This window comes from Poecilia mexicana, unplaced genomic scaffold (assembly GCF_051168715.1).
Source record: "Poecilia mexicana isolate PSO_F unplaced genomic scaffold, ASM5116871v1 scaffold_18, whole genome shotgun sequence".
Lineage (NCBI taxonomy): Eukaryota > Metazoa > Chordata > Actinopteri > Cyprinodontiformes > Poeciliidae > Poecilia > Poecilia mexicana.
The window spans coordinates 28,351,490-28,378,252 of record NW_028263387.1 but is presented as its reverse complement, the minus strand read 5'-3'; the positions used below and the strand labels follow the sequence as shown (position 1 = coordinate 28,378,252).

Genomic DNA, 26,763 nt, shown 5'->3' with positions numbered 1-26,763 from the left:
AGCTAGCAGATTAGCAACGGTCCGTTTCCAGTCACTGATACACTAAGAAACAGGAGCGGCGACCTCTGGGAAGGTCATGAAGGGGGATCGTACCGACGCCTCCTGGCCTGGGACCGGGGGCTGAAGCAGGAAGACGGAAGAAAGACGGACAGGAAGTAGAAATATTCTCTGTCCTTGGTTCTGCTGGGTTTTCCTTTCCCATCCAGATATGAGCTCAGCCCTCAGAAAGAGGCAGGAGAACCATCAACCCCCCACAGACACCCTGACCCCCTGCTGGTTCAGGTACTGAATCAGTTCCTCCATGAATGAATCACCTAAAGGTTCTAGTTCTCCTGTCAGAGATCTTGATCTACAGTTTTATCTTCAGCAGCTTTCAGGATGAAGGTCCAGAGGACTACAGCTCCCATCATGCACCTGGTTTCATAAGCTGTACATACGTGTTGCTGCTGCTCACATAATGCAGCGGTGACCCAATAATAATTTTGCTTAATCTCCTGCTTCACCACGCAGACACTCAGTCTGCGCCAGTGAAGGTTCACTCACCTCAGGATGCTAAACTCTCAGGATGACCGAGCTTCTGATTACTTCAGCTAGTAGTGTAATTACCCAGCCAGCTGGGGGCGCTCTACAGAGGACTGAGGCTTCATCAGCAGAAGGTTCTGATGGAAATGAACCAGATTATGATGTCACAGGAACCGTGACATCATAATAAACCAGATTATGATGTCACAGGAACCGTGACATCATAATAAACCAGATTATGATGTCACAGGAAACGTTTTTCACTCACCGTAGGACACACCTTCATCCCAACACACACCACAGAGGGAACATGATAAATGGCCCATTCCAAGGCCAGCAAGAAGAGACGATGTGACAGGAGCCTGGATTAAAACGTCTTTATTTGACACATGAACAGGAACCAACTGGAAAGAGGGAGAAGCTGGTCAAACTGGGACGTAAGTGTCCCGCTGATGAAGGACAAAGGAGCATTCAGGACCAGCTCACTCTGCTCGGCCAGCAGGGGGCAGCAGGCTCAGCTGCGCTGGCTGTGTCTCTGGCAGATGTAGCGCAGCCTGGTGGAGCAGTGCAGGTCGTTCAGCCGCCCGTCGTTGTGAATGTGAGCACAGTCCTCGTCTCCAGGCCCCAGGCCGTGACCGGTCCAACTGTCGGGCTGGCCGGGTTTCCATCGCCTGGACACAGGAGACACGGTACCAGATCTACGTTCAGCTGGTCAAGATCCGGTAACTAACGGTGGTCCTCCGTAACCATCAGACCTAATGAAGGTCCATCCAGCTGGACCCTCCTGACCTTTCAGCATTTAGTCTGAAGCCACTTCCTGTTGCACCGACCAACACCTTAAAGAACCTGTTAAACTGGATCTTTAGACTCGTTGGTACCAGCAGCCATTTTGGCTCTAAATACGGTAGTTTGTGGAGCTGCTACTTTTCCCAATGATAAAATGTGGGTCATGTTAGCGGCTTGGCCTCCGGATGAAACGCAGACGTGGTTCTTCTGCTGTTAGTTTTCACATTGAGCTTCTTTTGCAGACAGATTATAATTAGTGAATAAATCCAGGTGGGTGATTTTTCTAACTTTGGCGTTTTGCGTCTCGCTCTCTGGGAGCTGACGGAACCTTGGACCGGTTCTGGTACCGGAGGGAATGATTAAGTTGGTGGGGCCTTATGTTCAGTCTAGGTTCATAACAGGCAGGGGCAGAACTTTCTGAGGGCGAACGCGGCGCCCCCTCCTGGCCCATGGTTAGTACAGCTCTCCCTTATTCAGTGTTAAAACTGACGGTCCAGTTTCACAGAAATATGAAACACTGTTACATATTTTTACCACATTAAACTTTATTTTTGTTTGTGATTCAGATGATCGCCTGCTATAATATGTAACATAAAATAAAAGTCCATAATAGATTTACTGTATTTTAAGTGCATGAATGAGGGAGAGCTGTATGGCCATACTAACCTGGGCCAGCAGGGGGCGCCGATGTGTTCGTAGAAACCTCAGAAAGTAAGTAGTTGTTCCTCTGCCTCCCGCCACGACCAGTCAGCTGCCTGAATACATCCTGTTGGATATATTAGGGCAGCTACTATCCAGCACATTGTTTTGGCGCCCCCTGCAGTGCAGCGCCCCCTGCAGTGCAGCGCTCCCTGCAGCAGCGCCCCCTGCAGTGCAGCGCCCCCTGCAGCAGCGCCCCCTGCAGTGCAGCGCCCCCTGCAGCAGCGCCCCCTGCAGTACAGCGCCCCCTGCAGTGCAGCGCCCCCCTGCAGTGCAGCGCCCCCTGCAGTACAGCGCCCCCCTGCAGTGCAGCGCTCCCTGCAGCAGCGCCCCCTGCAGTGCAGCGCCCCCTGCAGCAGCGCCCCCTGCAGCAGCGCCCCCTGCAGCAGCGCCCCCTGCAGTACAGCGCCCCCTGCAGTGCAGCGCCCCCTGCAGTGCAGCGCCCCCCTGCAGTGCAGCGCCCCATGCATACCCTCTCTCTGCGCCAGTGAGTGGAGGTCCAGGTGATGCTGGACTCCAGGTTGTACCTGCGGTTCATGACGTACGGCGTCTGGTTGACCCACTCCCACCTCCCGGACTTCTCGTCCGTCAGACCGACCCAGTAGAACGACCCGGCAGAGAGACGGGTCACAAAGTCCTGGACCAACCAGAGACGCATTCAGAAACGGCTCCACACTGTGTCCTCAGGAGGTCCAAACTGTGGACAGGTTGTCTCACCCATTCTTCATCACTCATCAGGATGACCAGGTGAGACTCGTGTCCGTTACACCAGTCTCTGGCCTCGTGCCACGAGAGAGCCGACCTGCTGAACAGGTAACAGCTGGACCCGAAGGGCTCCCAGCCCAGAGGACAGCAGCCGTCAGAGACGGAGACAGAACCTGGGACAGAGAGGACACAGAGGACAGCAGCCATCAGAGACGGAGACAGAACCTGGGACACAGAGGACAGAGAGGACAGCAGCCGTCGGAGACGGAGACAGAACCTGGGACACAGAGGCCAGAGAGGACACAGAGGACAGTAGCCATCAGAGACAGAGACAAAACCTGGACATTGAGCAGATGAGGACATTTCCAGAGGACGCTATGAGGACAGACGCCATCAGAGTGTCCTGGTCTCCCAGTGGGACTGAAGGACAGATTTGGACTGTCCCAATGTCCCAGTCTGTCCAGTGGGACTAACCGTTGTTCATGAAGCGCTCCAGGGAACATTTCAGCTTGGCCACCGTCCTGCCGATGGTGTCCAGGGTGGACAGCTGCTTCAGACCTTCAGACACTGGGGACGGGGTCAGAGGTCAGGGGTCAGCAGGTGTTTCCAGGTGTTTGGATCTGAGTCTGGGGTTACCTGAGGTCAGCTGCTCCTTGTTGCTCTCCACAGAGAACTTGAGCCTCTGAGCGTCTTTAGCTGCGTCTGCGATGGACAGCAGAGTCAGGAGGACAGAGACGGGTCAAGGTTACCTGGACAGGTGTGTTACCTTTAGCGAGCCGCTGGGCCGACATCAGCCACTCCGTCTGATTGGACAACGCTTTCTCCACGGACCAGAGCCGACTCAGCGTGCTGGTGTCTGCAGACAGTCATGAGGAACCTCAGAACCATGGAGGAGGCGGAGCTACAGGGAGGAGGCGGAGCTACAAGGAGGAGGCGGAGCTACAAGGAGGAGGCGGGGCTACAAGGAGGAGGCGGAGCTACAAGACCTGAAGCTGCTTCTACCCGCCAGGTGTTCCTCCGCCCTCATTGGCTCTACCTGCCAGGTGTCAACACCTGACTGATGGTTGCTAAGTTCTCACAGAGAGATCAGGTTATCTGTCCATCTGTCCGTCCCTCTCTAGTTGTAGCCTAGCCTTCTCTGCTGCTAGCTTCTCGTTAGCCTTACTGAAACCTTCCGGACCTTCAGGTCCGACCGTACAGAGGACAGGTGTGGAGGACAGTCTCTGCCTCCACACCTGTACTGGACTCTGATCCAATAAAAGTCTGCGGTCAAAGCTGCTGAGCTTTAGAAGCTAAAAGTTGGACCATAAACCAGATGATGCCAGTGAGTGGATTCCTCCAGAAGCAGAGGACGTTCTGCCTCACCGTCTCCTGGACGCACTGGGAGGACCAGACGTCCACCAGGACATGAGGACGAACTCACTGGTGATTCCAACCGCCATGATGAAAATCAGGACGAAGGCGGCGCCCAGACCGGGGTACAGCCAGCGCTTGACCCTGGAGACCGCCGAGAAGGAGACGGGCCGCGGCTCTGATGGACAGAGGGACAGGTTAGGTAGCTGTGGACCCGGTCTGGGCCCAGTTCCGGCCCGGTCCAGACTCTACAGCAGTACCTTTGTTCCAGAACGAGCTGCTGTCGTCCTCAACGTCGTCGTGGTACTCGGTCGTCATGGTGTCTGTCCTCGTTTTCGTCTCTGTCCAACGCTGAGCTGCAGGTCAATGGCCACAGAGCGCACTTTGGACTGGAAAACACCGCCGTGTGTGTGTGTGTGTGTGTGTGTGTGGGGGTGTGTGTGTGTGTGTGTGTGTGGTGAAACATCAGAGGCTGCTGGGAAAACTGACTAAACACAAACGTAGAAGAAGGAGGAGACTGAGAGGAGCTGAAGTTTCCAGATGTTCCTTTAATGCCACATCATCATCATCATCATCATCATCATCATCATCAGGTGTCTGAGTCTCTAACTGGTCCGCTCTGCCTTCAGGGCGGCGGGTTGTGGGCGGAGCCTGTGTCCAGGTGTCTTCAGACGTTTGTGCTGGGTCTCTGGCAGATGAAGCGCAGGCCGGTGCTGCAGTGGATGTCGTTAAGGCGCCCGTTGCTATGGAGATGAGCGCAGTCTTCATCTCCAGGACCCATACCGTGACCGGTCCAGGCGTCGGGCTGACCGGGAACCCACCGCCTGGAGACAGACAGAGACACACACAGAGACACACAGAGACACACAGGGGACAGCTCGGTCAGACAGAGATGGTGGCTGGAGGACAGATGTCCAGGTGTCCAGGTGTCCAGGCCTACCTGCGCTCTATGGTGTAAGGGGTCTGGTTCACCCACTCCCACCTCCCAGTCCTCCCATCAGTCAAGCCGACCCAGTACAAGAGAGGAACCGACTTCTTGGTCACAAAGTCCTGCACAGAGCAGAGAGCAGACATGATGGACGCCGACAAGATGGCGGACACACAGGAGACGAGATGCATAGAGACACGTCTACCCCGAGGTTCGGAGGGGACAGGTTGGACCCCAGGTTGGACCCCAGGTTGGACCCCAGGTTGGACCCCAGGTTGGACCCCAGGCTCCTGGCAAGGATAACTGGTGGACATCAGGTGCTGTGAACATGTGATAACGACTTCTGGCCTGTGGGTGGTTTGTGGTCCTGTGGGCTCCGGGGCCCCAGGGTCTGGAAGGGCCCCAGGGGTCTGGAAGGGCCCCAGGGTCTGGAAGGTTCCCAGGGGTCTGGAAGGGCCCCTGGGGTCTGGAAGGGCCCCAGGGTCTGGAAGGTTCCCGGCTCGTCATGAAACCGGACCGGGACGTTTGACACGCTATAAACCTCGGCTACTGGCTTCATCCATGCTGAGCTACAAGATGGGGCTTCTGCTGAGCAGAGCTAGCTAGCATGCTAGCATGCTGCCTCCACTGAGCTCATCCTCCACTAAGTTTTCTCACCCACTCCTGGTCGCTGTGCAGGATCACCAGGTGAGCCCTCTTCCTCTCACACCAGCTCTGGGACTGGTTCCAGTTCAGCTGCTGCTGGCTGAAGAAGTAGCAGTCCGATCCGAACCGGGTCCAGTCCGGGGGACAGCACGGTCCCGTTGATGAGCCTGGGACACAGAGAGACATGAGGACAGAGGCGGGACAGAGGACAGATGTCTCTGAGGGGCCGTACCGTTGCTGACGATCTGCTCCAGGGAGCATTTCAGCCCGTCCACGGTCCGGCTGAGAGAGTCCAGAACCGCCAGCTGCTGCAGGGCTGCAGACACTGGACACACACAGAGGTTCTGGTCGGGTTCTATTCTGGTTCTCTTGGGTTCTATTGGGTTCTGGTCAGGTTCTGGTGAGGTTTTGGTCAGGTACTAGTGAGGGTCTGGTCAGGTTCTGGTGAGGTTCTGTTCGGGCTTAGGTTGGGTTCTGGTCGGGTTCTGGACACTGACCTGAGGCCAGCCGGTCCTTGTTGTCCTGAATGGACGACTGCAGGTGGTGAAGGTCTTTAATGGACTCTGGAAGACAAAACATTCAGAATCTCAGTCGGCTTAACGGAACCAGAACCAGAACCAGAACCAGACATTCAACCACTTCCTGGTCTGTTATAGGATTGTGCTTTTATTGTGAAAGGCCAGCAGTGATGGCGGAGCTTCCTGTACCGTGACTCTGTTGCAGCGATGCATTCAGGGACTCCATCCTGTCGGCCAGGATGGACATGTCCTCCTCTGCAGTCCACAGCCGGCTGGACGTCTTAGTGTCTGGACACACACACACACACACACACACACACACACACACACACACACACACACACACACACACACACACACACAGTTTCTCTATCTTTCATGTACTTTTTTCTATGGCTTACTCCTGACCTTTGACCCTAGACCTTCACTCAATTCACACCTTTACTGTGTTCCAGTTGTACCTGGAACTGGGAAATTCTCACTTCCCAGTGGAAAAATCTGATTTCACACTGGGAAACTGGGAGCAGCTCCGACTTTGTTACGATTTGTAAGGCCGACTTTGCATTTCAATATGGCCGCTCCTCATATCGGCAGCAGGAAGCTGTGGAGGAACCATGCTGTTTTCACAGGAAGTACGTGTCTGACATCAGTGCTGTGCGCAGCGCAGGCTGCTGCGTCAGGTGAACAACGTTCACCTGTCTGTTCCTGTGAACAACGCTTACTCAGCCGTCGCCATGTTGAAGATCCAACCAGGTCCTGCTGTGGAAAATGTCCTCACATTGTTGGTTGTTGGTCAAGAGGAAGTCCTCACAACGACAGCAAGACAAACACGCAGAGCAGTCGGCAAACCGGACTCTTAACAGAACCAACAAGTTCTGATCCGGCAGGAAGCCACACCGTCCAACGGCTGAACACCAGGAAGGACCGTTTGGTCTGGTTCCTCCTGGTCCAACGTGTGTGTGCATGTGTGTGTGTGTGTGTGTGTGTGTGTGTGTGTGTGTGTGTGTGTGTGTGTGTGTGTGCATGTGTGTGTGTGTGTGTGTGTGTGCATGTGTGTGTAGGTGTGTGTGTGTGTGTGTGTGTGTGTGTGTGTGTGTAGGTGTGTGTGTGTGTGTGTGTGTGTGCGTGTGTGTGTGTGTGCGTGCGTGTGTGTACTCACTGGTGACTCCCAGAACCAGGATGAGGACGAACACCACAGCAACCATCAGAGCAGGAAACAACCAGCGCCTGAACCTGAAGAGGCCAGAGACAGAGCCAGGAGGACTATCTGGGACGAGGACGGGGACAGACAGGAGGACAGGCAGGTCATTGGAGGCAGGAAGAGCAGAAACCATCCTCTACCCTCTCTGACCCCCTCTGACCTTTGACCCATAGGGTGCAGGTGTCCATGTCCTTGTCCCTGAAGCTGTTGAACATGGTGGAGACGCTCTTCTGTCTTCTGTCTTCAGTTTTTGGAGCTGCATTGGCAGAACAAGCAGAGGATTAGAGCAGGAGGACAGGAGGACAGGACCGGCGCCTCCTGCTGGTGTCTCACCTGTTGAACACCTGGAGATGAGCGAGATTAAGCGTGTCTACGGTCCGTCTCTGGAGGAATCCAACCGGCCGAGTCCAGAACCTCCTGCGGCTCCTCCTCCCGACAGGAACCGTCTGCTCAGCACTTTGTGGTTTTGTAACATCTCTGTTTTTCTCCCTCTTTCTTCCTTTCTCTCTCTCTCTCTCTCGCCCGCAGTGCGATCAGAGTTTCTCCTTCCACAGAATCTCTGCTTCTCGTTTTCAGCAGAACAGATTGCAGAGGAAGGAAGCGTCTGCAGGCATCGCTTCCCTAAACCCGCCGGAGGTTCTGCAGAGACACGCCCTGACCTCTGACCTCTGGCTCAGCTTCCTGATCTGGAGAAGCCAGGCCTGGAGACAGAGGGGGCCATGAGGGGCCCGGACCCCCAGCATGTTTTAATCCATCAGATCAGCTTTGGGTTCACTTCATGTTTTCACACAGATACCAGGTGAAGTTCTGCTGCTAATGTGAATTTATTGAAGTTCACTAATTATTTGTGTTTTTTACAGCTGTTGATTTACATGTCTAAAGGTTTTGGGTTTTACTTTGTAGTGATTTCAGGTTTTACACATCTGGTTACATTTTTAAAAAGATATTAAACTTGTTTAATATCAGTGTTTGTCTGCTGATGTTGCCTCCACAGAAATTGTCACATTTTATCTCCACTCTGTCTCAAAATGCTGATTAAAGCATTTTGTTAGTTCGTTGTTCCTGCACTGCAAAAACACAAAATCTTACCAAGTGTTGAGTTTAGTGTGAATATCTGAGTACATTTGAAATACGACAAAACTAACTTCCAAGTAAGTCTTCAGTAGATGTAATTGATTTTAAGTCAGTTATTCTTTAATTATTTCACTTATAACTTAGAAAACTCTTATCAGTGAAAAAATGGAGGTTATTTATAAGTTAGTTTTGTTTTATTCTAAGTGTACTGAGATATTTGCAAAAGCTTTTCATTTTGTGTTTTTGCAGTGCATTAGGCTAACATTAACGCTGTGATGTTAGCTAATCATAGATGATGCTAACGGTAGCAGGATGCTAACAGTAGCAGGAAGCTAACGGTGTGAGGCGTGATGCAGCATCTGGTGTGAACACGCTGGTCTGGGGCCAGATTAAAATCTGCCTGGAGGCATTCAGGTTCAGATCACAGGACCTGTCAGCAGGTTTAATGTGATGTCACAGCGATGACGTCACCCCTCGGTGAGGTCGTCGTTGAAGTAGAGCAGGATGGCGGGGACGAAGAGGTCGCGGTCCATCCTGAGCTGCTCCAGCTCCAGGTCGTCGTCCGTGACGCCGTTGTCGCTCAGCGTCTTCTGCATGTCCAGGACGACTCCGTGGTACTTCCAGGTGTAGCTGTTGGCGTGGGCGTTGTGGTGCAGGTAGCGCTGCAGGATCTCCTCCAGGGTCTCCTCCGAGCACACCTGAGGAGGGCAGGCCGCCTGAGCTTCACTACGTTACCCAGAATGCACTGTGAGCTTCACTACGTTACCCAGAATGCACAGTGAGCTTCACAGGACAGACTCCGTTACCCATAGTGCACCAGGCCTCTCTCACCTCCAGCAGCTGCTCCTGTGACGTCAGCGTGTTGACGACGCGGATCCAGCGCGTCTTGGCTGACAGCAGCCCCACCTCGTAGCGGCGGTCCTTCCACCAGGGCTGGCCCAGGTCCGTGTTCCAGTCGGAGCGTGGCCCGCTGGGCGGCGTGTGCACGAAGCGCCCCCTGGGGGTGTAGTACCGCTCGCAGCACGTCACAGGGTCCACAAACCTCAGGATCTGGAAAAACCAGGAACAGCTCAGCTCCCAGGAGGGTCAAAGGTCACTGCTGAAATACATCCATGATGGAAGCTAAACCAGCGACTTCAGCTGGTTTCACTGAAGGTATCAGAGTAAAGGGGCTGGACAGATTAAAACTCACGTCTCTGGTCTTTGGGTCGAACCAGCTGCTGATGTCCTTCCCAGCACACTCCATGATGGGCAGCAGCAGCACGTCACCTGCAGAGAGGAACACCGCCAAGGTCATCCAAGGTAACCAAGGTCAGCCGAGGTCCATGGGTCAGATGGTCGACAAAACTAAATATATCAACATCATACCTCCTCATAATTACAATATATTCCATCTGCTGACATGTCAACAACAAATTTATGTTATGGATTCCTTTAAGAAGAATAAATGTATCCGTACACCACAGGAGCAGAAATATAAATAAAACAGAATTATTAATTCAACCACATGGAGAGAGGTTTCAACCAGAACCCCCATCCAACACCTGCAGCCGGAACTCACCTGAGTGCTGCTTCATCAGCGGGGTCAGGTCACACACTTTGCCCAGGAAGGACACCCACAGGTCGCCCGACGTGAAGTGAGAGGCCACCTCCGCGGGGGTGAAGTACCGGGGCCGCTTCTTCATCTGTACCGGCTCAAACCGGACCAAACACGGATAAACTGGGATAAAATGGGGAGTTCGGGCTCAGTTACACTGTCAGGAAGAAGTTTTCGCTTTCTGCAGGTCTGTCGGTAGTTGCGTTGCCATGACAACAGGAGGTGCGGAGGTTACTACTTGGTTTGTTTACCTTCCTGGCTGCAAACCGAGGGGGCTGATGGGAGTTGTAGTGAAACATCGGAACCCACCAAAATTAAAGAATATGCCATTGATCCCAAAGGGAAATTAAATGTTGTTGCAATTCGTATTAATTCAAAATTATTAGTTTTTGTACATAATGATGCCTGTTTCTCCTCTCACTTCTTTGTTTTATTTATAAAATCTATTTCAAAGTTCATTAATTTCAAGAGGTATTTCTGATAAACTGATTTCTGGTTTTTCATTAACTGTAAGCCAGAATCATCTCAAAGAGAAATATACATTATGAATAATAATCGATCGATGTTGCTCTATGTACCGGTGTTTTACGGTCTCATTTTAATCCCCTCTCTCCGTGTCTCTCTTTCCGTGGAATGTCACACACGTGGCACAGATTCAGATCTTTTTCACGAAGTTTCTCCAGTTGGACAAATCTGAACAAAACGCCTCTCTCCCACCGATTCCATCTGTCGGCCGCTGATTGGCGCAGCTCCATGTCACTCAACCATTCTGGGCTGCTGATTGGCTGAATCCTGAGAACTGCTTTCCACTGCGGTCTGTGTTGATGTTGGGACATCTCGTTGCTGAGGCATCGCGATATTTGGACCATAGGCAGCTGAAGGAGTGAGAGAAGAAGCGGATAAACTAACGGTTCTGTTCTGCCGAACCGAGCGGGTTCTAACCGGGTCACAAAGCGGAAAACATGGCGTCCTATCGGCTTCTTTGGCTCACTGCTGTCTGCTTCCTCAGCTCCGCGTGGGCCGAACAGCGGAAGCTCTCGCCAGGTAAGGCCGCCCCGCAGGCTCCTCGAGTCGGCCAGCAGGAGAACGGTGAGCCGCTGGAGCTCCGGAGCCACAGTCTGGATGGAAAAGATAAACTCCGGGTGAAACTGTCAAAAATGAGAATATTATTAATAAATCAGAGCTAAACTGTTAAATCAGCAGGAATGTGAGGGGAAAACACGTTAAGTAAAGGATTTATTCAGAACTGAATAAAAATGGAGACATTTTATGATCAGGATGTAGAACCTGGAAAGTTCTGGTTTTAGGATGAATCACGGTTCTTCAGAACCATTCTGGACCTTTTCAGAACCGTCCTGGTTCACATGCAGCCAGTTAACACTGCTGGTCTATTTAGTATTTAATTTAAATTTATTACATTAATTTTCATTTGCTTCAAATCAGTCCGGAACTTCTGGGTGTTTAAAACTTCATCACTAAAACTGTTATAAAGATCTTTAACAGTTCAGTTAAATATTGCATTGATGATTGATAAAATGGATTATTGGTGCAGACTGTTACCATGGCAACCATAAACGTGGACGATTCAGAGATGAAATGTTTCTTCTTCTGTGGTTTTCAATCGGTCTCTTCTTCTGAAGTGAATCATGTTTTGATTTTTTAACAGATTATTATTATTATTATTATTATTATTATTATTATTATTATTATCATCATCATCCAGGTGAATGAACCCAGGAGCAGAAATAGAACTGCATGAGTTATTGATGCCCAGCTGCTGAGCAGGGGTCCGTCTGGTTCTGGTTCTGGTTCTGGTTCTGGTTCTACTGGTTCCCATCCGACCTGGAGGACAGTAGAGGAGCTGATTCTGGGTCAGATCAGCCTTCCTCCTCCTCCTCCTCCTCTTCCTCTGCAGGTTTCTGGTTTCAGACATTCAGAGCAGAGGAACCGGAGCTGCAGGACAACCAGCAGGTTTTATTCACCTTCCTCTTCCTCCTCTTCCTCCCTGGAGGCTCTGCTGACACCTGCAGGAGGAAGTTGAGCCGTTCCTGAAGTTCAGAAGTATTCATACCCCTGAGTTTCCTGAGTCTGATCCTGAATCCTCAGATGTGTCGCCTCCTAACACACTGTCCCTACTGGAGACATGGTGGTGGTTGGACTGATCAATAACTATCAATACTGACCGATATGAAACGCTGATATAAGTTCCTCCTCTTTGATTGTCCAGCCAGATGTTCAGGTCAGAGGTCATGTGACAAATGTGAAAAGTCTGAGCAGAAGGTCAGGGATCAGCTCCAGGTGTGGGCGGGGCCTCCAGCAGCCAATGAGAATAGAGGATCAGCTCCAGCAGCCAATCAGAGCGGAGGATCAGCTCTAGATCTGCAGCATCTAGACTGACTCTTTGTTTGTCTCTGGTGTAGAAAATCTGCTGGTCATTACCGCGGCAACGGAGGAGACGGACGGCTTCAGGCGCTTCGTGAAGACGGCGGCGCAGTTCAACTACAGCCTGAAGGTGAGACCAGAACCAGAACTCTGGGTCTGGGCCGGCTAACCCCTGCTGACCTCTGACCTAACACCAGTTTTAAAGTCCCTACACTGGCTCCCTGTAGCTCAGAGGATAGACTTTAAAATACTGTTAGTTTATAAATCACTGAACGGTTTAGCACCACAATACATTAAAGATCTGTTATTGCTGTACCAACCGTCTAGACCCCTCAGATCTTCTGGTTCTGGTTCTGCTCTGCATCCAGAACCAGAACCAAACGAGGAGAAGCAGCATTCAGTTTCTATGCACCACAGATTTGGAACAAACTTCCAGAAAACTGTAAAGCAGCTGAAACACTGAGAGGCTTTAAATCTCAACTAAAACCCACCTGGTTAGAGTTGATTTGAAACGTAATCAATTATGAATTTAACGTCTTAATGTGTTTTGATTGTTGCTTCTATGTTGCATGGCTCTGTGTTCTTGTGTTTTTATGATGTACCGTATTTTCCGCACTATAAGGCGCATAGAATAGATGCTACTGTAGAGGCTGGAGTTACGTTATGCATCCACTAGATGGAGCTGCACTAAAGGGAATGTCAACAAAACGGTCCGACTCCGGTCGGCGAGGAGAGCCTTCCTGAGCCGGGCGTGGCCGGACGATGGCCACCCTCCTCCGTTTGCGCACACAGAGGCGCAAAAAGTGGGTATGCAGCGTATGCAACGCATAGGGGCGCAGCACCAGAGGGGGCGCCAAAACCCCGTCTGGAGGGGGCGACGCGCCGATTATGTTTTCCCATACAGTTCAGCGCCTCACGCTCCTTCACCTCTCGCACATAACGAGGTAAATGTAGCGAGTTTTACACTCCACGTAGCGTTGCTTCGGGGGGTGGGGGGTGGGGGGGGGGGGTTGAGCGTCGGTCCTTCACCCTGAAGTTCCTTCCCTCGGGGGGGGGGATTTATGTTTTCGCATCCACCTGAATAATGTGCAGTTGCGCCACTGCGCACACAGCATGTTGGTGGAGAACGTGGTGCTAACTGACCTGCAGACGACCTGATTATCAGGTCAGTAGGTAGATGGGTCAGCAAACTTTATTAACAAACCAGCGTTCTGACAACTATCCCAGCATGCACTGCGTGCTTCTTCTTCTACGGGCGAAAATGAAGTCGGCGGCTGCTTACCGTAGTTGTTAGACTTGTTGTGGCTCAATATTGGTCCAAATATAAGGACTGGATTATAAGGCGCCCTGTCGGCTTTGGAGGAAATTGAAGGTTTTTAGGTGAGACTTATAGTGCGGAAAATACGGTAAATGTAACAGTTGTAGAATGGATCACGTCACGAAGGAATCAGGATTTGTGTTGATTTATTTCTGTTTAAAACAAAAACATGTTCAGCAGCAGCTCCTGGCTGCAGCTTCCCCACACAGACCTTAACCAACCAAAGGACAAAGAAAATAACCATGTTGGCTCAGTAAACTGGAACACTGTCACCAACGTGGGAATTAAATACCCAGAACAGTTTTGTGCTAAACATCAAAAAGGTAAACAACTATTTACAACTTATGAGTTGAGCAGCATACTTCTTTACATTTTGAATATTTTAATGTTTAAACAGAAGATGGCTCTGTGGGATTACCTCTACCCACAGCAGCTCGGGCAGCGGGAACACAGGATGTGACACAGAAACAGGAAGCAAGAAAATAAAAGCTTCTCCACCAAAATAAAATACAACTCAAAAACCAAGAAAAAACAAATATACATAGATAATGAGGATGGGTTTGGGGCCACATTAGGATCCAAACATAAAAACAGTATAAAACAGAAATAACCAACTGCAGTGCAAAGGCGACAAACATGTAAATTCAACAAAACGGAGTTTTCAGAAGGTTCATCAGAAAAATAAAAGAAGTAAAATTAACTACATAAAGTTCTTTGAAATGCCTTGCTGCTGAAATGTGCCACACAAATCAGATTTGGTTGGTTGACCTCTGACCTCTGGCAGGTGCTGGGTCTGGGGGAGGAGTGGAAGGGCGGAGACGTGGCCCGGACGGTGGGCGGAGGTCAGAAGGTCAGGTGGCTGAAGGAGGAGCTGCTGAAGCACTCGGAGGACCAGCAGCTGGTCGTCATGTTCGTGGACAGGTAGCCTTCATCGTGCTCTTCCTCTCCCTCTCTGTGCAGGGGGCGGAGCTCCGCCTGAAGCTCTGATCAGGTCAGATTATCATAAAGAGCAGAAATATCTTTTATTTCCTGACTCATCCTGAGGCTTGGCCCCGCCCACTGCAGCCACAGCAGCCAATCAGAGAGCAGAGCATCATTTCCTGTTGAGGTTTCTGGGATCAGTTTGACATCATCATGTTTGTTATTTATTGATAACAGGGGGTGGGGCTTAATGCTCTGATCATTCTCACTGTGGAACACGGCGGTGGCAGCATCATGCTGCGGGCATCAGAAGAGCTGAGACTGGGGTCGCCATGGCAACCACCCTGAGCCTGTAGCCAGAGGCATTATGGGATGGCAGCGACTCGTTAAATACAAAAATATTTTACATTTATTGAGAGACAAATAATTATATTTAATTAGTTTAATTATAACCCTAATATATGGATGGAGTCGGTTCTGTCTAACCGGACCTCCTAACCGGGCCTCTGCTCCGTCTCTGCAGCTACGATGTGATCCTGGCAGCCGGTCCAGATGAGCTTCTGACCCGGTTCTCCTCTCTGGGTCACCGGGTCGTTTTCTCTGCTGAGGGGTTCTGCTGGCCCGACCAGCGCCTGGCCTCCAAGTACCCCCAGGTGCATTCTGGGAAGCGCTACCTGAACTCTGGAGGTGAGGTTCTTCTGTCCTGTGGTTCTGGTCCCGGTCCACTGACCTGTGGTTCTGGTTCTGGTCCCGGTCCACTGACCTGTGGTTCTGGTTCTGGTCCCGGTCCATTGACCTGTGATTCTAGTTCTGGACCCGGTCCACTGACCTGCGGTTCTGTGGTTCTGGTCCCGGTCCACTGACCTGCGGTTCTGTGGTTCTGGTTCTGGTCCACTGACCTGCGGTTCTGTGGTTCTGGTTCTGGTCCACTGACCTGCGGTTCTGTGGTTCTGTGGTTCTGGTCCCGGTCCACTGACCTGCGGTTCTGTGGTTCTGGTTCTGGTCCACTGATCTGCGGTTCTGTGGTTCTGGACCCGGTCCACTGACCTGCGGTTCTGTCCAGGTTTCATCGGGTTCTCCTCGGACCTGGCTGCCATCGTCCAGCAGTGGAAGTTCAGGGACAACGATGATGACCAGCTGTTCTACACCCGGATCTACCTGGACCAGAAGCAGAGGGTAACCGGGTCAGAACCGGGTCGGGAGGCGGGAGCGGCCGGACAGAACCCGACTGATGTTGTGCTGTGTTTCAGACCCGGTTCAACATGACTCTGGACCACCGATCCAGAATCTTCCAGAACCTCAATGGAGCCATCGGTGAGTCTCTGGACCGGTTCTGGGCCCATCCAGACTGGACCTCAGTGGTTCTGGTGGAGAGTCATCGGGCCTGGAACCTGGTTCTGACCCGGTTCTCTCTCCAGACGAGGTTGTCCTGAAGTTTGAGAGGTCAAAGGTCAGAGTGAGGAACGTGGCCTACGACACGCTTCCTGTGGTCATCCACGGCAACGGACCCACCAAGGTAACGGCCAATCAGAGGCCTCCGCTCGCCCCATGTGACAGCAACAGGAAGTGCAGCTGGTGTACGTTCAGTTGCCATAGCAACACCTGTCTCCGTCCTCAGCTGCAGCTCAACTACCTGGGAAACTACGTCCCAACGGCCTGGACCTACGAACACGGCTGTGGAGGCTGCGACGACGACCTGCTGTTGCTAGGCGACCGCCAGGTAAGGGGCGGGGGGAGGGGCTATGGGGGGATGAGAGCCAGTCTGACCGGTATGTCTCCCCCCCACCTCTCTCTCTCCCCCCTACCTCTCCCCCCCTCCCTCCAGGAGGAAGACCTCCCTCTGGTCTTCCTCTCCGTCTTCATCGAACATCCGACTCCCTTCATGGACGAGTTCCTGGAGCGTCTGGCCACCATGAACTACCCTAAAACTCGGATCCGCCTCTTCATCCACAACAACGTACGACCCACTGGACCCGGCTCCGGACCCGGTTCTGGTTCTGGTTCTGACCCATCCTGTCCTGCAGGTGGTGTACCATGAACAACACATCCAGCGGTTCTGGGAGCGCCACAGGGTTCTGTTCCCGGACGCGGTGCTGGTCGGACCCGAGGAGAACCTGCCAGAGGAGAAGGCCAGAACCATGGCGATGTGAGTCCAGAACCGAGTCCGGACTGGTTCTGATTCTGGGCGGCTCTAACCCCCCCTGTGTGTGCAGCGAGGCGTGCCAGAAGAACCCGGGCTGTGATTACTTCTTCAGCATCGACTCGGACGTGGCGCTGACCAACCCGGACACGCTCCGGATCCTCATAGAGGAGAACAAGTAGGTTCTGGTCCGGCCCGGTTCTGTCTGGGTCCGGGCCGCTCTAACCGGGCCTCCGTGTTCTGCTCCAGGTCCGTCATCGCCCCCATGCTGTCCAAACACGGCAAACTGTGGAGTAACTTCTGGGGCGCTCTGAGTCCGGACGGGTTCTACTCGCGCTCCGAGGATTACATCGAGATCGTCCAGGGCAAGAGGGTGTAAGTCCTGCTGCTGTCGCCACGGTAACGGACCGGACCTCACCTCTGGGAGGTTCTGGTCAGCAGGTCTGGATCATACGGTCAGGTTCTGATGGTCCTGTCAGAACCAGAGTGGGCGAGGCTTCTGCAGCTGATGATACTGGACAGGAAGTGATGTCAGGTCTAACCTGTGTTCGGACCGGTTCTGCTCTCTCTGACCCGGTCTCTGTGTTCGGACCGGTTCTGCTCTCTCTGACCCGGTCTCTGTTCGGACCGGTTCTGCTCTCTCTGACCTGGTCTCTGTTTGGACCGGTTCTGTTCGGACCGGTTCTGCTCTCTCTGACCTGGTCTCTGTTTGGACCGGTTCTGTTCGGACCGGTTCTGCTCTCTCTGACCCAGTCTCTGTGTTCGGACCGGTTCTGTTCGGACCGGTTCTGCTCTCTCTGACCCAGTCTCTGTGTTCGGACCGGTTCTGCTCTCTCTGACCCGGTCTCTGTTCGGACCGGTTCTGTTCGGACCGGTTCTGCTCTCTCTAACCCGGTCTCTGTTTGGACCGGTTCTGTTCGGACCGGTTCTGCTCTCTCTGACCCGGTCTCTGTTCGGACCGGTTCTGCTCTCTCTGACCCGGTTTCTGTGTTCGGACCGGTTCTGTTCGGACCGGTTCTGCTCTCTCTGACCCAGTCTCTGTGTTCGGACCGGTTCTGCTCTCTCTGACCCGGTCTCTGTGTTTGGACCGGTTCTGTTCGGACCGGTGCTGCTCTCTCTGACCCGGTCTCTGTGTTTGGACCGGTTCTGTTCGGACCGGTTCTGCTCTCTCTGACCCGGTCTCTGTGTTTGGACCGGTTCTGTTTTCTCTGACCCGGTCTCTGGTCGGACCGGTTCTTTTCGGACCGGTTCTGCTTTCTCTGACCCGGTCTCTGTTTGGACCGGTTCTGTTCGGACCGGTTCTGCTTTCTCTGACCCGGTCTCTGGTCGGACCGGTTCTTTTCAGACCGGTTCTGCTCTCTCTGACCCAGTCTCTGTTCGGACCGGTTCTGCTTTCTCTGACCCGGTCTCTGGTCGGACCGGTGCTGCTCTCTCTGACCCAGTCTCTGTTTGGACCGGTTCTGTTCGGACCGGTTCTGCTCTCTCTAACCCGGTCTCTGTTTGGACCGGTTCTGTTCGGACCGGTTCTGCTCTCTCTGACCCGGTCTCTGTTCGGACCGGTTCTGCTCTCTCTGACCCGGTTTCTGTGTTCGGACCGGTTCTGTTCGGACCGGTTCTGCTCTCTCTGACCCAGTCTCTGTGTTCGGACCGGTTCTGCTCTCTCTGACCCGGTCTCTGTGTTTGGACCGGTTCTGTTCGGACCGGTGCTGCTCTCTCTGACCCGGTCTCTGTGTTTGGACCGGTTCTGTTCGGACCGGTTCTGCTCTCTCTGACCCGGTCTCTGTGTTTGGACCGGTTCTGTTTTCTCTGACCCGGTCTCTGGTCGGACCGGTTCTTTTCGGACCGGTTCTGCTTTCTCTGACCCGGTCTCTGTTTGGACCGGTTCTGTTCGGACCGGTTCTGCTTTCTCTGACCCGGTCTCTGGTCGGACCGGTTCTTTTCAGACCGGTGCTGCTCTCTCTGACCCAGTCTCTGTTTGGACCGGTTCTGTTCGGACCGGTTCTGCTCTCTCTGACCCGGTCTCTGTGTTCGGACCGGTTCTGCTTTCTCTGACCCGGTCTCTGGTCGGACCGGTTCTGCTCTCTCTGACCCGGTCTCTGTGTTCAGACCGGTTCTGTTCGGACCGGTTCTGCTCTCTCTGACCCGGTCTCTGTTTGGACCGGTTCTGTTCGGACCGGTTCTGCTCTCTCTGACCCGGTCTCTGTGTTCGGACCGGTTCTGTTCGGACCGGTTCTGCTCTCTCTGACCCAGTCTCTGTGTTCGGACCGGTTCTGCTCTCTCTGACCCGGTCTCTGTGTTTGGACCGGTTCTGTTCGGACCGGTGCTGCTCTCTCTGACCCGGTCTCTGTGTTTGGACCGGTTCTGTTCGGACCGGTTCTGCTCTCTCTGACCCGGTCTCTGTGTTTGGACCGGTTCTGTTTTCTCTGACCCGGTCTCTGGTCGGACCGGTTCTTTTCGGACCGGTTCTGCTCTCTCTGACCCGGTCTCTGTGTTCGGACCGGTTCTGCTTTCTCTGACCCGGTCTCTGTTCGGACCGGTTCTGTTCGGACCGGTTCTGCTTTCTCTGACCCGGTCTCTGGTCGGACCGGTTCTTTTCAGACCGGTTCTGCTCTCTCTGACCCAGTCTCTGTTTGGACCGGTTCTGTTCGGACCGGTTCTGCTTTCTCTGACCCGGTCTCTGGTCGGACCGGTTCTTTTCAGACCGGTTCTGCTCTCTCTGACCCAGTCTCTGTTTGGACCGGTTCTGTTCGGACCGGTTCTGCTTTCTCTGACCCGGTCTCTGGTCGGACCGGTTCTTTTCAGACCGGTTCTGCTCTCTCTGACCCAGTCTCTGTTTGGACCGGTTCTGTTCGGACCGGTTCTGCTTTCTCTGACCCGGTCTCTGGTCGGACCGGTGCTGCTCTCTCTGACCCGGTCTCTGTGTTCGGACCGGTTCTGCTTTCTCTGACCCGGTCTCTGTGTTCGGACCGGTTCTGTTCGGACCGGTTCTGCTCTCTCTGACCCGGTCTCTGTGTTCGGACCGGTTCTGTTCGGACCGGTTCTGCTCTCTCTGACCCGGTCTCTGTGTTCGGACCGGTTCTGCTTTCTCTGACCCGGTCTCTGTGTTCGGACCGGTTCTGTTCGGACCGGTTCTGCTCTCTCTGACCCGGTCTCTGTCCCCAGCGGGCTCTGGAACGTCCCCTACATCACCCAGGTCTACCTGGTGAAGGGCAGCGTCCTGCGGTCCAAACTGTCCCAGGCCAGCCTGTTTGTGGACGAAGGAATGGACCCGGACATGGTGTTCTGCAGAACCATCAGAGACCAGGTAACCCCGCAGGCTTTGTACCAGAACCCGATCCGATTCCTCTGCACTGGACTCACCACCGTGTGTCCTCAGGGCGTCTTCATGTTCGTCTCCAACCGAGACGAGTTCGGCCGGCTGGTGGCGTCCACCACCTTCAACACGTCCAGACTCCACCCAGACATGTGGCAGATCTTCGACAACCCGCTGGTCAGAACCGGACCGGAGGTCCACCAGGTTCTGGTGGGATGGCTGGGTCTGAGTCTGTCTCTCTCTGTCTGTGCAGGACTGGAGGGAGAAGTACGTCCACGAGAACTACTCCAAGATCTTTGAGGAGGACAGCAGCGTGGTGGAGCAGGTACTGCAGCGGGAACTGGACCGGGCCTGCGGGCCACAGCCAGGCGGTTCTGACGTCAGCTGGGTCTCTAACCACCTCTGTTGTTTCCTCCAGCCCTGTCCCGATGTCTACTGGTTTCCTGCCTTCTCTGAGAAGATGTGTGACCATCTGGTGGAGACCATGGAGGACTACGGCCAGTGGTCCGGAGGCTCCCACAAGGTACCGCCGCTTCCTGAGAGCCAGCCGCCATGAGGTTCCTCAGGGGGCTGACAGGTTCTGGTTCTGTCCCTCCAGGACGAGCGTCTGTCCGGCGGCTACGAGAATGTCCCGACCGTGGACATCCACATGAACCAGATCGGCTTTGAGAAGGAGTGGCTCAAGTTCCTGAAGGACTACATCGCCCCCGTCACCGAGAAGCTCTACCCTGGATACTACCCCAAGGTAGGAACCCAACCGGACCTGGAGGTGTTACAGTAAGGTAGGAACCCAACCGGACCTGGAGGTGTTACCCCAAGGTAGGAACCCAACCGGACCTGGAGGTGTTACCGTAAGGTAGGAACCCAACCGGACCTGGAGGAGTTACAGTAAGGTAGGAACCCAACCGGACCTGGAGGTGTTACCCCAAGGTAGGAACCCAACCGGACCTGGAGGTGTTACAGTAAGGTAGGAACCCAACCGGACCTGGAGGTGTTACAGTAAGGTAGGAACCCAACCGGACCTCAAAAGGAAAAGAAATTCATCAATTTCAGGGGATTATTATAGACATCCACTCTGCAGGCTAATGTTAGCCTTAGCTTTATCAATATATTTCCATAATATAGCTATAATAAATGATACGAGCTAGCTGCTGCTGTAGCTAAATGTTACCATATTTTCATTAGCATGCTAAAGGCTACAAAGAGCTGCATTAGCACGCTGATGTTAGCTTGAAAGTAAAACTAATTCTTCATAAATGCTACCATTGTAGTGCAAACTTTAACTAGCATGCTAATCCCCCCCAGGCCCACTCCATCATGAACTTTGTGGTCCGGTACCGCCCAGACGAGCAGCCGTCTCTGCGGCCGCATCACGACTCGTCCACCTTCACCATCAACATCGCCCTGAACAGGAAGGGCGTCGACTACCAGGTACGCCCCTACCTGACCCCTACCTGACCCGTACCTGACCTCTACCTGACCCCTACCTGACCCGTACCTGACCCGTACCTGACCTCTACCTGACCCGTACCTGACCTCTACCTGACCCGTACCTGACCTCTACCTGACCCCTACCTGACCTCTACCTGACCTCTACCTGACCCCTACCTGACCCGTACCTGACCTCTACCTGACCTCTACCTGACCCCTACCTGACCCGTCTCCTGTGTTTTCCAGGGCGGGGGCTGCAGGTTCCTGCGCTACGACTGTAAGGTGGAGTCTCCCAGGAAGGGCTGGTCCTTCATGCACCCCGGCCGCCTCACCCACTACCACGAGGGCCTGCCCACCACCCAGGGCACCCGCTACATCATGGTGGCCTTCGTCGACCCCTGATGACCCCAGGGGTGTGTGAGTGTGTGTTTGTGGACCTGAACACGTCATACGGGTTTCTGCCATTCCACTGTTCACGGTTCTCTGACAGGAACCTGAACGCATCATCAGCATCAAACGGACAGAAAAACACGTCACACTTCCTGGTCCTGAACGCATCACGGCCAGGCTTTTCACAATAAGAGTCTTTAATGATTTAATCAGAGGTCACCATGCTGCCTTACCTGAGTCTATGCAAGAACACACTCCAGGTGTGTGTGTGTGTGTGTGTGTGTGTGGGTGTGTGTGTGTGTGTGTGTGTGTGTGTGTGTTCAGGTGCACATCAAGACTTGAACTCATGACTGCAGCTCCCTCTGTCCAGCAGAGGGCGCTCAGTCACCATAGTAACCTGCAGCATGTTACCATGGTGACGCTCCAGGATCCAATCACCATTCAACCCAACCAATTTTAACCAGTCAGCACTCTGAGGCTCTGATTGGACGATTGTTATTATTTATGGGATGTTTAGATTTTACGGTTACCGGGGCAACGCTAGAGGGTTTTATACTGTTGTAAATGTTTAGCTGTGAGGTTCTGGACTGGTTCTGTCTGGAGGAAGCAGAACAAACCGCTCTAAGTTATTTGTTTCAAGGAACTAAATAAAGTTTTAGTAAACTGAGCTCTGATTGGTCGCTTTCATCTGGACAGTTAACCGTCTCTAGTTTGTCCTCCATGTTTTGTGCTGGAATATTCCTGGTTTCAGAACCGACCCGCCGGATCTGCTGGTGGAGACTGGAGCAGCACCCGGGTCCAGTTTGGTCCAGATTCAGGTGCTCTGGTACCCCCTCCCCTCTCCCCCCACTCTGCTCAGCACATGGATCCAGACTGGACCTGCGGTTCTGGTCCTCCCACCCAGTGGTCCAACTCCAGTTCTGGTTCTGGTTCTGTCCGTCTGTCCAGGAGCCTGGCTAGCAGCAGATGTCCAGCTGCTAACATGTCCATCCATTAAGATCCGGGGTGTCCAAACTGTGGTTCGGGGGCCATTCGTGGCCCAGACCACAGAATAAACGGGGCACAAAGTTGGTTTTCAGGTCAAAGTTGGACGTTTAAAATGTGAAAAAAATAAAGTGGTGAAAGTAGAAAGTACAACACAAAGGACTCATCTTTTATCTATCATGTTTTGTGTATTTATTTTAATTTCAAAGTGAATTCGACCACAAACCTCCACTGACTTTTACTCAAGAGTAGTTTGGAAATATCCCCAAATGTAATATAAAACAATATTGAGGATGTTGTAGATTTTATGTTTCAGAAAATCAGACTTCTTTATTCAATTAAGTTCTGTGTTTTCTTTGTAGTTCTCTGGGAATAAAAAGAAACATTTTTAAATATAATTAAAAAGGAAAACAGTCTGTATTTTGTGTACCTGAGTTATTTTTCTTCAGGTAATTTTACATTTTCAACAAGAAGACGGTTCAAAGTGCTTCACATGAATGAGAGGAAATGCAAACCATCCAAAGGAAAGACAAAAAGGCAACAGTATAAAACTACATATTGGTTCCCAGTATGTACTTATTATGTAGTGATTATTTGTCCAAAAACTCAAGAACCAAAAATAAAAAACACTTAAACTTCAAGGTGATCAAAGTATATGGAGCTAAAACTGTCTCATAATTCACAAATGCTCAGGATGACATTCACACATGTATTTTTGATGCGAACACAAATATTTATTGATTTCCAAGCTGCTTCTAGCCAAAAGCAGCTTGGAAACGAATGAATATTTACACAGTTCCAAAAAGATCAAAAGTCAAAAATGCAGTTTTTGTTTATTTCACAGTTGCAGGTAAAACGTGGAACAAGCACAGGAGCCCTGTCTGTGTTGTTCAGATACCTGATTGTCTCACCTGCAGACGACTGAGTGGGTGAAGTGACTGACTGGCAGACTGGCTGAGTAGACTGCTAAAACACCATGTGACCACCACGTGCATAAAGAACGACCTAAAACCTGTGAAACACCCAACTGAATTAACTAATCTAACAAACTAAATGCTGGCTCTCCATGTTTGGTAAGATTAGTGAGGAATAAAACTAAATGTTGGTTCCAGGTTGAGTTGTAGATTTGTACAACATAAAGCTTTTAAACTTTAGTTTTACCCCATATGCTGTAAATATGGCCCACCCATGGGAATAATGGAGTTATTTAATATATTTATAAGCCCAGCATGTTTTAGAAACTATTTGTAAAAAAGCAGTAACTGTGTTTAGTGTAAAATGTTTGTAGCGCTTGTCTCTTTTTCACGTAGAACTACAGATTCTAGGTGATGACGATCTGCAGATCGTATCTAATAAATCGTAAACTCCAGCAGACTGAGCCGTGACGTCATCTGGTCATTCTCTGACTTTCTGCAGATCGACCACCAGGGGGCGGCAGAGAAGCTACAAACGCACCCAATAATTATTTTAGTAAATCTACGTAAATTACGTAACTTCGTCATCTTTGTAGGTGGTAAATGTTTCGGATAGAAAGAGTTTTCATTTAAATGTTGAAGTATATTGAGGTTTTGATTTTATTTATTTATTTTCCTCATTGAGGCCAGTAACAGTTTCTGGGACATTCTCGTTTCGTTTAGTTTGACCCCTGCGGCTGCCGTTCAATCAAGATGGTGCTGGAGAAGAAAAGCTCAGGTGAGTTGGGCTCATTTTATCCTGATTAATGGATAAACGTGACCCTGCAGCTGCAGTCAGGTGTCCGTTAGACCCACCGGCTGGAGGACAGCGTGGATCCCCGCTGCAGTCTCCTTCATGCGGGGTTCAAGCTGAAAACAGCCCCTCCGCTGCGGACTCCACTAAGAAAACCACCAGTTTGAGCTCAACAGCGGTTTAGTAAATTATTCTAATGGTTATATAAACTAAATTTACATCGTAACTATTATTTTTAGTTATTCTACCACACGGCTGGTTTATAGTGTTTATAAACTGTACATTTATTGAAATAGTCTAACTTTAAACCCTCACGACAGCATGTACGTGTTTAACTTCAGAATGTTTTCAGACTAAATTCAGCCAGAACCAGAACTGGTTCCGGTTCTGTCTGTAAACGGTTCTGTGTGTTTCAGCCCGGGTCGAGGCGGGTCAGCGCAGGGTTCTGGATGAGGCGACCCGGCAGAGGAGGCTGACCCGGCAGCTGGAGGCTCTGGAGAAAGACAACTTCCAGGTTGGTTCTGGGACTGGACCCAGCAGGGGTTCTGGTGGGTTTCAATGGTTCTGATGAATTCCAGAACCGGACAGTAACCGGTTTATACCGAACCGGGCCAGTTATTGATGTAACAGACTGGGATCTGATCAGTAACATCATCATCAGGACAAACTGAGGGGTCAGAGGTCAGATCAGATCCAGATGCTGATGATTATGCTCTTCCTCACTCTCTCTTCCTGTCTCTGTCTCCAGGACGACCCCCTGTCCTCCCTGCCCCCCCCTGGTCCCACAGCCCGACTCCCAGCCTTCAGTGAGACAGAGGAGCCAGGTGAGTGTCCACCTGATGGACGCTCTGTCTTCTTGTCTGTCCTCCTGTCCGTCCAGCTCAGTGTCTCTGTGTCCTCAGAGAAGAAGAGGAGGAAGACGAGGGGCGATCACTTCAAGCAGCGCTTCAGGAAAAACTTCACCACCCTGCTGGAGGAGGAGGTAGCTGCTCTCTGATTGGCTGATGGTTACATGCTGCTTTCTGATTGTCTGATGGTTACATGCTGCTTTCTGATTGGCTGATGGTTACATGCTGCTCTCTGATTGGCAGAACCTGTCGGAGAGGGCGGAGCCTAACTACCTGTCAGCGGCGGCCCCGCCCTCCTCGCTGCCGCCGCGTCTCTTCTGCTGCGTCTGCGGCTTCCCGTCCCACTACACCTGCACCACCTGCGGGGGGCGCTACTGCAGCAGCAGGTGTCTGCTCACACACAGGGAGACCCGGTAGGGGGCGCTGCAGAGAGGCACACCTGGTGTCCTCTGTCCTGCTCACCTGTTCACTGTCTCTGCAGGTGTCTGAAGTGGACGCTCTGAGGAAGCTTTGGACCGGACCGGACCGGACCGGACCAGAGGACATGTTGGACTGCTTCTGCAGGACAGAGACGCTGCTCTCTGGGTCAGGACGCTCCAGAACCTGGACAACCTGGTTGGTTCTGATGGTTCGTCTCAGTGTGGACCAGTCTCTGCCTTCACAGCAGAACCAGACCCATCAGAACCACCAGAACCCTGAGGTTCTACAGGAGGACACCTGAGTTTGGCCCAGTTGGCAGGAACCAGAACCAGAACTGACCCGGATCTCCTGGATGTTTTTATTTCATTTTGTTCTGAAACTGAAATAAATGTTGTTGAGTTCTGACCCTTCAAAATAAAACATCCTGTCTGTAAACCTGCACTTCCTGTCAGCGCCGCAGCTACTGACTGACCTCTGACCTTTACCCCCAGCCACTCAGAGGTCAGAGGTCATCTCCCAGGTTCAGATCTCCTGAGGTGTTTACGTCTCCGCAGCGTCCTCAAAGTCCAGCCGTCCTGCCGTCTTTCTGGTCACCATGGCAACCGCACCATAAACACCGGTCAATCATTACAGTGGACTTTAGATTCGTCTGGGTCTTTACCTGCTCACACACACACACTGCTCACACACACACCTCACACACACACACACACACACACACTGCTCACACACCTCACACACACACCTCACACACACACCTCAGTCTCTCTCCAGCCGCTCGCCTCTCCGGCTGCAGGACGCCGTCGCTGTGAGGAGCCGCCGCCTCTCAACCAGTCAGTGAGTACCAACTGGGAGCACTGGGTTGGTTCTGGTTCCAGTTA

The 26,763-nt window shown here is 52.2% G+C and overlaps 5 protein-coding genes across 7 annotated transcripts; 2 read left to right on the top strand and 3 right to left on the bottom strand.

Annotated features, from left to right (window-relative positions):
• Positions 1 to 884: 884 nt before the first annotated feature.
• Positions 885 to 4,459, bottom strand: LOC106904641 (C-type lectin domain family 10 member A-like). The gene is made up of 8 exons (XM_088015632.1): positions 4,326 to 4,459; positions 4,136 to 4,243; positions 3,479 to 3,568; positions 3,349 to 3,414; positions 3,187 to 3,279; positions 2,725 to 2,885; positions 2,535 to 2,644; positions 885 to 1,193 (listed from the first exon to the last, which is right to left on the bottom strand). The coding sequence occupies exons 1-8, from the start codon at positions 4,381 to 4,383 to the stop codon at positions 1,037 to 1,039; spliced, it is 843 nt and encodes a 280-aa protein (XP_087871758.1). The 5' UTR covers positions 4,384 to 4,459; the 3' UTR covers positions 885 to 1,036.
• A 134-nt stretch (positions 4,460 to 4,593) lies between these two features.
• Positions 4,594 to 8,163, bottom strand: LOC106904639 (C-type lectin domain family 10 member A-like). Its single transcript, XM_014969064.2, has 9 exons — positions 7,691 to 8,163; positions 7,518 to 7,613; positions 7,316 to 7,423; positions 6,346 to 6,444; positions 6,136 to 6,201; positions 5,871 to 5,963; positions 5,651 to 5,805; positions 5,006 to 5,115; positions 4,594 to 4,889 (listed from the first exon to the last, which is right to left on the bottom strand). Exons 2-9 carry the CDS (start codon positions 7,570 to 7,572, stop codon positions 4,733 to 4,735), a joined length of 843 nt encoding a protein of 280 aa, XP_014824550.2. The 5' UTR covers positions 7,573 to 7,613; positions 7,691 to 8,163; the 3' UTR covers positions 4,594 to 4,732.
• Positions 8,164 to 8,289: 126 nt separating this feature from the next.
• On the bottom strand, positions 8,290 to 10,723 carry cyb5d1 (cytochrome b5 domain containing 1). The gene is made up of 4 exons (XM_014969069.2): positions 9,993 to 10,723; positions 9,624 to 9,700; positions 9,263 to 9,481; positions 8,290 to 9,129 (listed from the first exon to the last, which is right to left on the bottom strand). The coding sequence occupies exons 1-4, from the start codon at positions 10,114 to 10,116 to the stop codon at positions 8,899 to 8,901; spliced, it is 651 nt and encodes a 216-aa protein (XP_014824555.2). The 5' UTR covers positions 10,117 to 10,723; the 3' UTR covers positions 8,290 to 8,898.
• A 129-nt stretch (positions 10,724 to 10,852) lies between these two features.
• plod3 (procollagen-lysine, 2-oxoglutarate 5-dioxygenase 3) lies at positions 10,853 to 23,066 on the top strand. Of its 2 annotated transcripts, XM_014969061.2 has the most exons (19): positions 10,854 to 11,072; positions 12,449 to 12,540; positions 14,513 to 14,649; positions 15,173 to 15,336; positions 15,713 to 15,825; positions 15,900 to 15,963; positions 16,068 to 16,165; positions 16,268 to 16,369; positions 16,475 to 16,606; positions 16,674 to 16,795; positions 16,863 to 16,967; positions 17,039 to 17,164; positions 19,952 to 20,093; positions 20,166 to 20,279; positions 20,356 to 20,427; positions 20,521 to 20,625; positions 20,701 to 20,847; positions 21,408 to 21,533; positions 21,780 to 23,066. In XM_014969061.2, the coding sequence occupies exons 1-19, from the start codon at positions 10,991 to 10,993 to the stop codon at positions 21,933 to 21,935; spliced, it is 2,199 nt and encodes a 732-aa protein (XP_014824547.2). In that variant the 5' UTR covers positions 10,854 to 10,990; the 3' UTR covers positions 21,936 to 23,066. The 2 variants fall into 2 exon arrangements, with proteins under 2 accessions (XP_014824545.2, XP_014824547.2); XM_014969059.2 differs by having other exon boundaries at positions 10,853 to 11,072; positions 19,952 to 20,279.
• Positions 23,067 to 24,396: 1,330 nt separating this feature from the next.
• Positions 24,397 to 26,323, top strand: znhit1 (zinc finger, HIT-type containing 1). 2 transcript variants are annotated; one of them, XM_088015720.1, is made up of 6 exons: positions 24,397 to 24,599; positions 25,031 to 25,128; positions 25,363 to 25,438; positions 25,517 to 25,596; positions 25,706 to 25,848; positions 25,944 to 26,323. In XM_088015720.1, exons 1-6 carry the CDS (start codon positions 24,575 to 24,577, stop codon positions 25,963 to 25,965), a joined length of 444 nt encoding a protein of 147 aa, XP_087871846.1. In that variant the 5' UTR covers positions 24,397 to 24,574; the 3' UTR covers positions 25,966 to 26,323. The 2 variants fall into 2 exon arrangements, with proteins under 2 accessions (XP_087871846.1, XP_014824556.1); XM_014969070.2 differs by having other exon boundaries at positions 24,401 to 24,599; positions 25,706 to 25,875.
• The last annotated feature ends 440 nt before the right edge of the window (positions 26,324 to 26,763 follow it).

What these genes read in the sequence shown, in the direction of transcription:
- plod3 (XM_014969059.2), top strand. Translation starts at nt 10,991, where the DNA reads ATGGCGTCCTATCGGCTTCTTTGGCTCACTGCTGTCTGCTTCCTCAGC. An exon ending in ACAGCGGAAGCTCTCGCCAG is followed by an intron (nt 11,073 to 12,448) that starts GTAAGGCCGCCC and finishes TCTCTGGTGTAG; the next exon opens with AAAATCTGCTGGTCATTACC. An exon ending in TGTTGCTAGGCGACCGCCAG is followed by an intron (nt 16,370 to 16,474) that starts GTAAGGGGCGGG and finishes CCCTCCCTCCAG; the next exon opens with GAGGAAGACCTCCCTCTGGT.
- LOC106904641 (XM_088015632.1), bottom strand. Translation starts at nt 4,383, where the DNA reads ATGACGACCGAGTACCACGACGACGTTGAGGACGACAGCAGCTCGTTC. An exon ending in CATGGCGGTTGGAATCACCA is followed by an intron (nt 3,569 to 4,135) that starts GTGAGTTCGTCC and finishes GACTGTCTGCAG; the next exon opens with ACACCAGCACGCTGAGTCGG. An exon ending in CCGTACGTCATGAACCGCAG is followed by an intron (nt 1,194 to 2,534) that starts GTACAACCTGGA and finishes TCCTGTGTCCAG; the next exon opens with GCGATGGAAACCCGGCCAGC.
- cyb5d1 (XM_014969069.2), bottom strand. Translation starts at nt 10,116, where the DNA reads ATGAAGAAGCGGCCCCGGTACTTCACCCCCGCGGAGGTGGCCTCTCAC. An exon ending in GCTGATGAAGCAGCACTCAG is followed by an intron (nt 9,701 to 9,992) that starts GTGAGTTCCGGC and finishes TCCTCTCTGCAG; the next exon opens with GTGACGTGCTGCTGCTGCCC. An exon ending in TCGACCCAAAGACCAGAGAC is followed by an intron (nt 9,482 to 9,623) that starts GTGAGTTTTAAT and finishes TGGTTTTTCCAG; the next exon opens with ATCCTGAGGTTTGTGGACCC.
- LOC106904639 (XM_014969064.2), bottom strand. Translation starts at nt 7,572, where the DNA reads ATGTTCAACAGCTTCAGGGACAAGGACATGGACACCTGCACCCTATGG. An exon ending in CAAGGACCGGCTGGCCTCAG is followed by an intron (nt 5,964 to 6,135) that starts GTCAGTGTCCAG and finishes GTGTGTGTCCAG; the next exon opens with TGTCTGCAGCCCTGCAGCAG. An exon ending in GGAGCAGATCGTCAGCAACG is followed by an intron (nt 5,806 to 5,870) that starts GTACGGCCCCTC and finishes TCTGTGTCCCAG; the next exon opens with GCTCATCAACGGGACCGTGC.
- znhit1 (XM_014969070.2), top strand. Translation starts at nt 24,575, where the DNA reads ATGGTGCTGGAGAAGAAAAGCTCAG. An exon ending in CCACCCTGCTGGAGGAGGAG is followed by an intron (nt 25,597 to 25,705) that starts GTAGCTGCTCTC and finishes TCTGATTGGCAG; the next exon opens with AACCTGTCGGAGAGGGCGGA. An exon ending in CTCACACACAGGGAGACCCG is followed by an intron (nt 25,876 to 25,943) that starts GTAGGGGGCGCT and finishes CTGTCTCTGCAG; the next exon opens with GTGTCTGAAGTGGACGCTCT.